At 29.5% G+C, this 15,096-nt stretch overlaps 1 protein-coding gene across 1 annotated transcript in view; it reads left to right on the plus strand.

The window, feature by feature from the left end:
* TRIADDRAFT_30267 (uncharacterized protein) overlaps positions 1-14,007 on the plus strand; it is a gene marked incomplete at both ends in the record, with an annotated part of 58,290 nt that extends 44,283 nt beyond the window's left edge. Inside the window, 3 exons of the mRNA XM_002115990.1 lie at positions 12,825-13,065; positions 13,219-13,338; positions 13,633-14,007. Of these exons, the coding sequence (XP_002116026.1) occupies positions 12,825-13,065; positions 13,219-13,338; positions 13,633-14,007 (736 nt within the window). The remainder of the gene's footprint in view (positions 1-12,824; positions 13,066-13,218; positions 13,339-13,632) is intronic.
* Between the last annotated feature and the right edge of the window lie 1,089 nt (positions 14,008-15,096).

Consider the following 15,096-nt stretch of genomic DNA (forward strand, 5'->3'; position numbering starts at 1 on the left):
TAATTTATTTACTATTTACTTTCAAAAAGTTACAACACTCTAACAATGCTACGAGAACAGAAAAACTCAATAACCCTTTATAGAGTCAGCATGTGCCTATTTTCTTTCACATGGGTTACCAATCTGTGATAATTAGCAATTAAACTGTTTAAATAACCTCTTCAGCGTAAAAACGACAATTTTTCGAAAGTATTTTCCATATCAAACTGGATTTACTTTACAAAGATACTTAATACTATGCTTGTTCTCATGTTGAATGCTATATCTGGATATCAACAATATTGAATCACAAGTAATAAAGTACCTTTCACTCTTTTTTTAGCAAGATGATATACTTCAGAAGTATCGCAAGCAAGAAAGTCTACAAAGCATCTACAATGAAAGCATTTGAAGTTGCATTGCAAACCTATCTTTTAAAGAGTCTAACTTACGTATGAAATCACGAATCGCCGATCTGTAGAAATACCAGCGCCTTGTAAAATAATCGTATGCATAATTAATATTACCCTCTAAGTTATCCGCAAAGGTAGTTGAAAGTCTCCAGAAATTACGAGAAAAAATGAATTCAAAAATAAATTAACTGATAATCAATCTAATTTATGGCTTATAGCAGATCATGCAAAAATCTTTTGATTACGCTATCATTAATATATTGATGATCATAGATGTCTTATAAATTAAGATCAAAATAATTCACAATAACATCTTGTAATTACTGTAGATATGGTATCCATACTATACATAGCCATTAATAACTTGCTGATATCAACGTTATAAAATAAGTGCGGAGCTAAAATTTAAATAATAGAAAAATTAAAAATTTAATTCTTACTGTTAGCTGCAAATAAATCAATTACGATATGAAATGTATTGTGTGTAATGTTATTTATCATAGATAAAGTATTATGTGTAGAGTGCATTGTATTAATTCGTTATTTATAATTTTTACTACTAGCTCTTCGGAGATGATAGAAATTTGTATCATTATTTACATTATTTGCCATTCAAGAGCATGATTCCTATGATTCTTTGAATTATAATGTAATCTGAGAGTCGCTGTTTTATTTTTACGTGCTGGAAGGGTGTAGAATCTTATTCATTTCTTAGCATATGATTTTTCCCGTTTCTTTGATAATATAATATTTAAAAATCAATTCTGCACAGCGCTTTGTCAAGCGTTTCTGTTTGCATACTCTAAACAATTAGTTTAATGTAATGGAAATCGAAGGCTTCAATACCCGTTAACAGGAAAACATCTTTCATCTATTTAAAAGGGACTTTCAATAGTAGCCACTATACGTAAATTATTCATCTACTAACCTTGGTTGGCTCCTGATTTGACTTGCTTTATTTTGCTTTATTTTGATTATTTCATTAAAAATTGATAATTAATCTCAAAATAAAGTCATAGTTGTAATCGAAGAAAACTAGATATTCATATATAGATACTCTAATAATCATATGTATCGATTAGAACTATAAATGCATATCTGGTAATCACAATGTATACCCAGCCATACCAGGATTAAAAGCCTTCAAAAGTGTTTTGCTCTATATGCGCTACGTGGCCTTACAATCCTTTTATTTAATTCTAAATTTAGTCTGATTTGGTTCTGAAAGCAATTATAAAAAATCAGTGGATTAATCAGTACCATTAATTCATTCAGAACGATTAATATTTACAAGCAATATTAAATTTCCACCGAAATTAGCTGCAAAGATAGTGTCTCAAAGCTATTCGTAGTAAATTATCTCGAAAATGGAAGACTTAGATTTTACTTATAAACCTCGCTCGGTTACATAATTTAGTTCTTTTGTCAACTAATGCTGATATGCAATCTTACCAGCTACCCTACATAAATGATCTATTTTAGAGCTTTACCACCATTTTGAAATGTTAGTTTTTAGAAACTATCGCGTATTTCAGTGCATATTACGAAAGTAACGAATAGAGTTTGAAATAAACTTGCAAGACTAAAGTTACTTGCTATTCGATAACTATTCATCTCCTACTAAATCTATTTTGGAGATGCAGTTTTACTAAACGATGTACAGCGTAAATTTTATCGTATTACATTAAAAATACTATAATTTACTACGGTAGCAGATATCAAATGAATGTAAAAATAGAAATAGAATTCTAGTATCGACATAACTATTGTTAGCTTTCATAATTTCTGAAAGATAAATATATAATCACAATCATTAGCTTACACAACTGATTTTTTTAGTAAATTTTTAGAAATTAGCTCTGATGTTAAAGTAAATGATGCATGGCAAAAATAATGTCATGCAATATGATTTAGAATCCTATTCAATCATTTTAATTTAAAACAGCTACAATATTAAGTCCAATATTTGAACCCACGATGCTTAACAAAATCAATGATTTGATATGAACTGATATAAAAAATTTATTTAATCTTGGTGAAAATTTATTATAATGAAACAGGCTAAATAGAAAGCTATAAAAAGTTATAAGTCTCAATGTAAGCAACAGTTATTGATAGATTAATATGATCTTTTAATACTAAACAATAGGAAATCTCTTTCACAATCTCAGTTCTTTTGATTGCTTAACTTTTGCTTGTAGATAACTGAGGCTCGGATGATACCTATCAAATATCTTAACTGATCTCCACAATACAGAGGTCATGCTATCGATTATTAGATTTATTTTAAATTAATCGATTTTACGTAGATTCATCGTAAGCCCAACTTTATTCAAAAAGCTTTTAGTATTACAATTATCTTCGTATTTAAGATCATCGCCATCATATCTGTCAAAGTATAATTTAAAATGATTTTTTATTATCGTTATGGACAAATTTATACATTTAGTTAGAGACACCAAGTTAAGTAAAATACTAATATAGCGCGATGTTGGATATTAATGATATTTTATATTTACTTAAGAGTTTATTTTCTCCGGTTAATATGTAAAGTAATTCCATTCAAAGCCAGTAAAAATAAAAGGAAGAAAATTGCCCGTGATTGTTACGGAGTAACTTTTGCGAAGATGCCATAACATAAATTCTATTAGATAATCTATCTGGGAACGTATTTACAGTTACTCATCCATTACATTATCATATTTTAAATAGATATCTGTATAGTTTTATATTATTTATATAGTTATTATTAGCTCACCTTCAGTAAACTTATAACAAACTTTTGCCCTGTTCCAGCATGGTAAAGTATTCTCAAGATACTAAAACATTAGCCATGGTACAATTTCTTGTTATGATCCTGCTTATATATGATTAGTATCAGTGTTATTTTAGATATGATGGTAGTCGGTAGCCTCGTCCGTCTGCCAATCATCGTGTTCTAAACTTGGAAAAGTAAAGGGTTATCATCAGTAGCAAGGAGTACGGTATAGAAACTGAGAATAAAAAAAATTACCCAGATTTAGTTTATTGATATCTATTCTATCTACTGGGAGAAACTGCGCACCTTCACTGGTTCCCAAGTTTACCAAACCATGATACTTCCTGTATAGTTTCATTTTTCAGTATAAAACTGATTCATCTAACAATATAAATGACTAGCTGCCTTCAATCAAGCTATTTATGATAGATAAGTGACTATAATTATTAACAGTATTATTTTTAGCAAAAGAATTATATCCTTTCAAACAAGAAGCGAGGTCGAAATTAAATTTGCTATTTCACAATCTATCATTAAGAAATGAATGTCATATGTTATATTTTATTGCTGTTATTGTCCTTAGAGTTTAAATGAGTCACGAAATATAAACGTCACCTATGCTTCCTTAGAGAGTTAATACATGAACTAATTGTCATGGTTTCCAAGGATAAATAAAAGCATAATAACATATATCATTCGCCATAAGCCTCGTATTAAACCTACTATGGTGATATTAAGAGTATGATAAATTTCACTGTCTACTTGAAATTGGATGGTATTTATCTTCCATTTTATCATCAATTGTAGATGGTAACAATTAGAGCTACCCTACATATTGGATTCTTCAGTGAATGTGATTTCTTTATTTTCCTGTACAATCTTCTCTCTTGATTTATGATCTACGCATATTTCAGAATGGCGGCTAAATTGAAATCCCTTTAGCCCATTAAGGGAAATTTTATTTAAGAGTAAATATTTGATAGAATAAGCTCTTCAGGTGCTACTTTCTATAACATTGCGAATATCAACTTTATGCAGAAATCTCATCTGGGCAACATTGACGATCTAATTATCATATTCAATTAAAAATTAGCAATTTGACAGCGAAGAAACAAAAAACGCCTATTGTCTTAGATTTGCATAAATGATTTAGGTAAGTTTGTAAATATAGCATGAGTATGCGATTTCAATTCTCAAGTAATTAATAATCAAAATTTGTATATTTGAATAACTTAACGATTACGAGTATGTATATGAGTTTGTTATCCCTTCTGCTTTACCCTCATTTGGATAATTTTTCTCTGAATAGCGATAGCTTTTCGATAGTTATTACATGTGCATAACGGAGATATATCTACAAACGTCTCGAGATATGACAGAAACTTGAATGCTCTAAGATTGCATTCTAATTTAGCAAACTCTATTGAAATTCTCATTCAATTTTTTTCAATATGGTCTAGGTTAAAGTTTAATAATTAATTTATAAGGAATTATGACAAGCTGATCAAAGGTCTCAAGGACATAGATGATTGGTATCAGCAATCTTAATCGATTACACCTAGACCAAGCTTAGACATATATTGCCTCTTGTTGGTCTATCATATTCCTGCATCGTAATCAATTTGTAAATGAAATCATAGATCAAAATTAGCACTGGAGCCAATGACAAGAACAGGTCATTTAATTACAATATAATAGGTATTTTTAATAGAAAATTAATAATAGTAATAATCTGGAATGATTTCAGTCTACTGTTCCTAATCATCAAGTAGAGCTATTTTATTAGAAAATAAATGGATTAACCAAAAAAAAGAGCGTATTAATAATTTATCCCTTCGTGAATTATAAATTTTAGTACTATAGTAATGATACTGATATATATTTATGCTATGATACCCATTCTTGCATTCATTTAGGAATTAATTGTGTTATTGGGACTTGATTATAGTTGCTACCAAACTAAGAAAGCGAACACAAAAGGTAATACTTTCAAGCCTCCATCCTTATAAAAATATTACAATTGCTAAGTTTCAATAGATATCAGATCTTCCGTCATTTCATGGTGCTTTGGAATTGTTACATCAATTGAGATGACGTTATAAGACACTAATGAGAAATTTGTATCAAGCGAAGCGTATAGTAGCACAGAGAATGTATTTTAATTGTCCCTTGAACTTAGCTTATTTTCCGAAAAGGAAGGTATCTGCTAATTTATTTATTTTCCTAAAAATGCTGCTGGAATAAAGCGTTATCATGTATATTATTTATTACATAATCTTAACTATTTTTCTTTTTAGCGAGCCAATTTAATGAATTTTATGCAATTATATTCACTTTATCTTTATGCTACAGCTATGACTGACGGTAACTATGAGTATACTGAAAGAAAAAAGTAAAACTGTTTATTGATAGAAACTAAGGCAAAGAAAAATTGTTTTCAAGCTATTTTTATTTTAAATTTGTACTATATGATGAATATAATGTCGGGAAAATATCGCATCTGAGAATGACAGGATAGACTGTAAGAAATACGCAACTCAGACTATAAATAAGGATATCGATACCTGCCATCAACTTACCCTTTTGCAATTCGAATCCAATATCAATATTGCGCTATTACACACCATTTTTAAATTAAATAGGACTGATCTTTATACGCTGTCCAATCAAGCTTTCAAGGAATAGCAAGTCAGAAAGATAATTAACAGAATATGCAAATTTACTGTTTTTTTAAAACTTAAACAAGATCTAATCATAACTCCAAAGTTGTTTGTATCTTACGCTTTTCCAAAAGAGGATAATATCTTATAAATAGTTTAAAAAGTGGCCTTAGAATTATATAAATAGCCTATACTTGCGGTTTTCTTGTTATTATTAGCTTTTAACGTTTTCTGTACTATTCAAGTGTATTTTATAGAGATCAGTAAAATGAATGAATAAGAAATTGTTTTAATTAAAAAATTTCCATTATTGTTATCTGGTAAATGTTTATATTCGATTCTATTTAATAAATATCTTACTTAAGTCATTATATTGTTGAATTAAAGCGTTACATAAGTATAGCCTAGCTGTAATTTATTCTTATTCTTTTGTTACAAATAAAAAAAGAAGAGAAATAATAATGAACTATACCGGTGCTACTGTTATTTAATTTCAATATGCATAATTACAATATAAATTGTAAAATTTAAAATGTTAGGCTTTCTTTGTAATTGAATTATTACGTAAATAACTCGATATTTGCAAGTAGTTAGTACATCTATTTAGTTAAACGGTGTAAACTTTCTCCCTATTACAGGTTCGTCCGTTATTGCTTTCATCTAGGATGAGAATCTTTTCTTAATTTGATAAAAAACTTTTAGCCAACTTATGATGCAGTTATTCCCGATGATCTTGATTCTTGTGTGCCTTATTGGTAGCTGCTGGACGTACCAGAATTTGACAGTATTATGTATGATTCCATTTTATAAATTGTTTGAACTTGGAAAATCGTGCACGACAGCATCACAAATGGCTGTTGTAGACATTAACAAAAATGATAGCATCTTGCCTGGTTTTAAATTGAATTTAGAATACGCTGATAGTAAGGTAGGAGTGTTATATTTATTCTTTAATTGAAATTTTGATTATATGCAGAAGTATGTTTAGATTAATTTAAAAGTAACATAACCGAGCATCAATTGGTCTTCCTGTAAAACTCGCTAGATGAACGAAGGCACTGCTCTTAAAAATTTTATCGATGCCGTTTCTCATCCGCCTACTAAGGTAGCCGTCATTGGCCCATTTATTACATCCGCAAATCAGTATATCGCTAGTATAACAAAATACTGGAATTTAATTCAGGTAATTTATAATGATTCATTCTACATTATCCACAAAGAAAAAATTAAAATAAAGATTGGTGCAAGAGATTATCAGTAGTATAATAGTAAAGACACTTTTCGCTATGCCACGCACAGGTACATAGCACCATAGGTTTAAATCTCAAACAGATGAAAGCATATATTTTACATGGTGTTTCTAAGTTCTTCCAGTAAGTTTTTCTTAACGATTTATCTAAAATGCTGTAAAGTCTTTAGCGTACAATAGTTTCAATCTGATGCAATTCAATGAAGAAATGTAGACACCGAACCGTTTTACGCTATATTATTAATTACTAAAGACTTCCATATTCGCATACTATAGTGTTGACAGATTAATTAGCAATCTAAGAAAATTAGTTTACTTATTAGGACATTTCAGCCACTACATTAAACTCGATACAATTATCTTAGAACTTGCTTTCCAATATTACACGTTTTAATTTATGTTCAATCTAAAATAAAGAAGGAAGCTTATTTTTGGGGACATGTACCGTATTCTTTTGGAAAATCGATACATGTAGTCCTGGTTTGACAATTCATTTTTAATTATTGAATATTATCTTAATTATTTAAGTCATATTACCTATAGTTGATGAAAGCTATTAAAATTGGCTACTTTCTAACAGTAAATATCGCTTTATTTTATTAAGATGGGTTATGCGACATCGGATTTATCTTTGGCCAATAGAAAGAAATATCCTAATTACTATCGGACATCGATTACTGAAGATAGTTATGTGTTGGCACAAATTGCTCTATTTAAACATTTTAGTTGGAAAAAGATCGCAATTGTTTATGCATCCAGCGGAAGCTACCCAGGAGTATGTGATCACTTAGTACTTGGTATTATATTTTGTAGATTTCGATAAAAGTAGAAAATCATTATTATAGCAGCTCAATTTTGAAAGACCTATTATGTCTTAGACTAGATTAGAATATAAGTATCCGTGTCACAAAACAGCTTTGCAACAAGATAACGCAATATACGATCAATAAGTCAATTCCTTGAACCACGTATCAAGGAACGATATCTGCACTATCACAAACACTTTTGCTCTACTAGCAGACTACACAAAGACTTAAACACCTCGTATTTTACGTTAAACACTAAGTTGGAGAATCCACTTTATTTCACGATATACTGCATTTATATACTACTCCTCAATAGTTCATGAGTCATAGTTAATACAATTAACATTGGAATGATTTACTGAATTAGATATTAATTTTAGCTACTGCTCCGTTAATGCAGACAACAGTATTTACCAACATAGACATGTAATGACTAATACAGAATAGTCAGATTATGATATGTCCTATCACGGAACATTTCCATGATAATTTACAGTCTACCAAAAGTAAATTACAATCACAATGATTGGAGCTGTAAGTAGATGGTTTGCATTCCCTATTATAACTATTAATTTCAGTATGTGTATAAGAGTCACTGTCATAAAAAGTCAGTGCTATATTAAAACACAGTATATCCAAATTAGAAGTTAACTAAATAAGGATAGTCTAACAGAATTATCCTAACATAGATATTTCTACTGTAATACAGTATTTAACACTGTAACAATCCGTCGACTTAAATATCAGTTAAACGCTTTCAGTATACAGATAATTAAAAAATGTAAACGATTTGCTGCAATTATAGCCAGATTTGCCCTCAGATGTGCTTTTAATAGTAATGCAGTAGTAAAAAAACAGCACATCATCGGGTTAACTATAAAAATCATGCTTTCAACCAACAACACATTTATAACAGTTACCCATTTAGATATGTGCATCAGTAATTTTGAAAACAGAATAGAGCGAAAATGATGAAATATTACCATGGTAATGTCGTTGTTCCGATTAGAAGATACTACATTGGGTTTTAAGCTTTGGCTGAATAAATTAAGCAGTAGATATTAAATTGATTTCAGTAACGGAATAATGTTAATAATATTATAGCTGCTATGTAAATATGATGTATCTAGTCTGAATTTTAATTACTTGTTATTATCACGACAGGTAGCAACTTTAATTCAGCAGCAGTTATCCAAGGCAAATATTGAAATTCTAGTTATGGAAAGTTTCGATAGTAAGCAAACTATAGCCATTAATGGCATTAAGGTATTTTAATCGCTTTCCCGGATGCTAATGCACAATTCACTCGATATGACTATTGTTTTTTTTAGTAATGTACAGCACATTATTCGACACATAAAGAAGCGAAGGCAAAATTCTTCTTCTTCTTACTAGTTTACAAACACTATTGAGATAGTCTTTTTATTTACTACCAATGTAGGAAAAGGATACTCGAATCATTGTTGTGGTGGGTAATATACATAATACCAGTCCTTTGCTTTGCGAGGTTAGTATTAAACTACCGTTCAACCTTTTAGGCTTGCAGTCTTTATTTCTGAATTTCCTTGTAAACCGAAATGGAATTTCCATAATCTAATCTAATAAATTGATACTCAATTTGATACTATATACGCATGTAAGCAGCAAATTTAGAAATAAAAAAATTTATCATATATATTTTGATCAATTATATAATTATATATTACCTTAACTACTGGCATTCATTTTAAGTAAGAATGATATAAGCGTTCTAAAACCAAATAAACATGGCGATATAAATAATCTAAATAATACTAAATTCTAAACTTTCCAAAGATAATAATCATTACACAATAAATAATGCTAAATATTCCTAATAATCAGTATTACATTCTTAATTAAAGATCAGCAGTTATTATTGATAATATAATAAGGCTTAAAAAGATTTAATTATGATTGTATTTTCCGATGCAGTGCCAATGTAATTCGTAAATGAAATTTCGAATGGAATACTTTTCTTTCCTTGAACATTTGAGTCCTAAATAATCAGACAGTTTTTAGTCTTCGTAGTAATAACTCAATTCAATATTTGCTGATATAAACTCTTTTATCTGGCTGTAAACCTCCTTACCTCAAATTTACAATTATTGTGATCCAAATTACTACTAAAAAAATCATTCTTTCTTATCCATTCCTAAAATGTTTCAAACTATTCTACATTTTAGCTTGTTTCAAAAATGCAACGCAATCGGTTGCTTTTAGAAAAATATAAAAGCTGTCATCACTTTTAAAATATAAATGCAGCGATAGAGAAAGCCATAGAATCTAGCAGATATTCAAGAGTTAGAAATCTTACGTATTATATAACTGGAAAAAACTAGTACGGTACTCAAACTGACAGTGAGAATAAACCAGAAAACTCTATACAAATGTAGCAATAACTTGAGTTATATCGACATTCGATATACGGTAAGTTACTTATATCGATGCGTTAAGGTGTCACAGTAACACAAATTCAGTAAATTCTAAAACATTAATGCATATGAGTCGACTGTCAGAGAATTTAGAAAGTACGATTAAATGTCGTAAATATAGATCTCAATCGCTTTAATTTTTATTTTTAAGTTCTTAATATCGCCTTTATTTAATTATGGAAATTGACCGTAACCATATTAGTGACAAGAAAAGGATAAATTAAATTTATTTTTTAAGAAGACAATAATTTTTTACATCCATGTAAATTTTTGAAAGGCTTACAAAGCCGGAATTTACGGATATCAGTACGTTTGGTTAATGGTTGGCAAGTATGATAATAACTGGTGGAGTAGAGAGCCTCTATATTCTAACTGTACCGCTGAAGAACTGGAAGGTGTTATTATCAATTCGACTTATTATTCGAGAGTACCCCTTTATTCCACATCTCATCGACAAACTATTTACGGAAAGGTATCATAATTCTTTGGAAGTTTATATGTTACGGCCGATACCGGTAACGCAGCCAAAAATAATAATTGTAGTAATTATTGTCGCAATAGATGTAGCGGTATATATTAGCTTGTTCCTTATAAAATATATTTAATAATCGATTAAAAGTTTAGTAATAATATAAAAACTAACCATATTGTAGAATGGAACCCAATTTTATCAAGATTTTCTAACGAAAATTAAATCTAGCAGCACACGCTGTATGGTAGCTGGGCAGCTTTATGATGCTGTCTGGACTATGGCTTTAGCTTTAAATGCCACAGAAAATCGACTGCAAAATCTAAATTACTCACTGAAACAATTTCAATATAATGATAAACGAACCAATACAATTTTGGCTGACGAATTGAACCGAATTAAATTTTATGGCACAACGGTATGTACCAGTAAAGACTTATAGTCAATTAGATTGATACTGTAACAAAAAGTTATTGCAGCTTATGTAAATACATTGAAGTTATTAACAGATAGATATTAACATAAGTATTAAACGATTTTGTACTTTTAGGGTCAGGTACACTTTGATAATGGGACTCGGCTAGGAGACATAGAAATCTTACGACAAGAAGGTGAGATTGATGATAAATTTATAATTTAATTTCCCATAAAATTTTTAAAATAAAATTTATCTATTTTAATTAACAAGTGATAACCAATTGCTAACTTTGAGCATGCTGTACAAACAATTAACTAAAATTAGAAGTTAGATCTGATTTAAAATTATATCAAATAATATTAATGGCGTTACTTATGATAACATAAAATAAGATTTGGAAACATAATATTATTAAAATAGTAGATATTTAAGCTTTATATTTTTATTTCTGGACTCTAGCGAAGCTGTTTGATAGGTTATTGTTGTCAATATATTGTGTAGAATAAAATAACCTACAATTAAAAAGTAATACAAAATTTAAGACAGTTGACAATAATGAGCAGATGAAGCTAAGCTTATGATAATTTAGGAGTTTCGATTTCAACTTTACAAAAGGTGATAGTAATCATAGAATTTTGTTCGTGTACTTAGTTATGTAAGTTCAAGTGATCTGTTCACAATCTTCAAGTTATAGTTTAGCTAAGTATCACATTTAAGCAGCTATGCTATTTTTGTAGAGTATATTCTTAGTCCATACCATAATTTCCATTATCTATTGTCATAAGAAATTCTTCCTTACTACCAGACCTAGTTTTACTCCTATGTAGTATCACAAATCGTTAGAGAATCGGTAATAAAATACGCTGCTTAAAATTCTGTATGTGATTTACTATGGCCTACGATTTATATATTGAGTAGAATCTGTAGTATATGTTTTGCTATATGAAAATTATAATAAACTAGTACTAAACTCCATTTTATGAATGGGTGCATTGATATATTCAATGAATAGCATTAGCAAAGATGGGTTATAAGTCATAATTTAAAAAATATTATTTTACAGATGATAAACTTCAAATGATTGGCGTCTATCGACAAGACCTGAAGAAATTAATAGTAAAACAAACTTTTAGTTGGCCAGGTATAGTATCTGTACTACAAATAATTCGTATGTATATCAAATTATTTGACGGGAAAATTAATAAATGCAAGCTAGAAATATAAAGACTATTTAAAATAATATCAAGTGATTTACTTATAATTTAAGGTGGTTACCGACCCCGGGATCAAGTGGAAATTATAGTCCAGATAGATAGCATATCCAACGTGGTTTTCATTTCGTTTTGTTCTTTTGCTGCTGCCGGAATAGTGTTTGCTGTAGCTATTGCGGGATTTGTGGCTTACTTTAGAAATAACAGGTTAATACCTAGTAAAGAAGATAACGAATAATGATTTTCACATTGCAATTATGAACACTTAAAATTTTAATAATAGTGTATTGAATAAATGAAGCTCTTCTATATAATGAAGCTTAAATAAATTGTACTATATAGAATCACATAAAAATATTTTCAACTAAGATTAACCTAGTTAACACTGAATTTGCATTTAACTGCTAGGTTTATCAAGATGTCAAGTCCCAATTTAAATTACTGTATCTTAAATGGATGTATCATGTGCTACCTATCGGTAGTATTTTTAGGACTAGATGGCCGTTTCATTCCCGCAATTCAACGACAATACATGTGCACCATCCAAATTTGGTTTCTAAGTTTAGGTTTTACTATAGCATTTGGTGCAGTAACTGTTAAGACTTGGCGAATATATAGAATATTCTTTAATGCCAGTGGCTTAAAATTGGTTGGTTGCGTCGCATTTTAAAATTTCAAGTTTCAATTATGAATTAGATTCTAAAAAAAATACTAAATGACATATATTAGTTCACGTAATACCCAAATTGAATTATACGCCAATGAACTGACAACAAGTGCAATTTTATGTTCAATTATCTAGGTTGTCAAGGACTTACGATTGATTGGATATGTAGTGCAGATTCTTGCAATTGATGCTGTGATTTTGATTTTATGGGCCGTAATAGATCCTATTAAAACTACTGTAGTGAATACCGAAAAAGTAAAGGTAATAATTGCCTGTATTATCCATCTTAATCAAAAAATGTATCTAATTATAAAAATTACATTTATATAATAAAAAAATCGCATAGCTAATGCACTCTCTGAGCGTAAATATTTAGAAATTAAATGCAAGTACGAAATATATTTGATGTACCTCTGCGCTACAGTCTTAGTATTAGAGTTCATTTCTTGGCCTAAATTATGATCAAGGAGAACTTATCACTAGTTGGTTCGTTATAATAAAATAAGTCTACTATTTAGTTTATTGATTAATATTTATTTGGGTGCACAGAAACTTTCAAATATAAATATAGAAATCATCGTACAAAAACAAATTCAAGTCTGCCAGTCTTCACACAATACCATTTGGCTAGCAGCAATATTTTCCTATAAGATGCTTCTACTACTTTGGGGTGTAATTTTAGCATGGAAAACAAGAAAGATAGATATTGATTCACTCAATGATTCACGTTCTCTCGCTATGACAATTTATAACATTTTCGTCCTAAGCTGCGCTGGAGTTACTATTAACTTGGTATCTCATCTAATTCTTGATGCGGGCTATGCTTTAAAAGCTGGATTTATAATCTTATGTACCACAACGTCCATGGCTTTAATATTTATCCCGAAGGTAAATAACCATATTAACAAAGCATTTAGGCAGTAAGAAACTAGATATATTATCAAATAAGCAGAACAGTTAGAATGCATCGTGTACGATTAGGATGATAAAAATCAACTTATTCTGAATTACTTGAACGTACAGTTCAGAATATTCAAAATCCACAATTTACATTTTGGACGGAGTATTTCAAATGAAACACTAAAGATAGTTCACCAATAAATCCAATATAGCAATTTTATAATATTAACTCTTTAATTATAGATATCTCAAGTCAAATTTAAATCAGTAACTCTAGTCGGCTCTCCCAGATACAATCGAAAAATTCATAATGCATGTTCAAAATCGCATTTGAGTAACAGAGACAAGGAATTAGAGTTAATGAAGTTAAAGTTAATAATTTCTGAGGTAAGACTACTAAACTGGGCAAATTGTATAGTTTGTAGTTTTAATTCTAATATTCTATGTTGCAAGCAAAGGGTAAGACGATAAGATTATTCTTTTGCCCAATTTTTTTATTCCTATAGCTACAGCAAAAGATGCAGCAAATGAAAAGAGATAAAGCGAGCATTGATAAAATCTAAATATGTTTAAATTTTCACACAAACTGATATGTTACAGTAATGTAACTTAGTATTGTTATTGTAGACTGTTAGCCATGTTTAGTATAATGTACGGTAGCGTAACTTCTATATTTATCCTAAGAGATATTTGGTAGCCATAACTATAGACTGCAGTGGTATAGACTCTATGCTAGGGTACAGATGACTATATACAGTAAGGTGTTGAGTTACTAATAAGATTATAGGTAAAAATAGAACTGTAAATCATATATAAGGATATGGTTAATTTATTGTACTTTGACTGGTGTAAATAATATCTACGTAAATACTGTAGTCGTATCCATATTGGATTAATGATGGTCCGCAGTAGAATAGTGTTACTAAGAATAAATTAACTACGTGTAAAATAAGGTAAAAGGTTTCCATGCGAATTGTAGCTGCAAATGCTACGAAAAGTATAAAAGCATGCAACTTTAGATTATTCTGTTAGTTCTTTCTAGAAGTCTTTAGTAGTAGTATTCGGCTAGAGTAGAGCAGTGAGTAGTTAATCTTTTTATAAGATTCAATAAAG

Source organism: Trichoplax adhaerens, genomic scaffold (assembly GCF_000150275.1).
Source record: "Trichoplax adhaerens TRIADscaffold_13 genomic scaffold, whole genome shotgun sequence".
NCBI classification, from domain to species: Eukaryota; Metazoa; Placozoa; class Uniplacotomia; order Trichoplacea; family Trichoplacidae; genus Trichoplax; species Trichoplax adhaerens.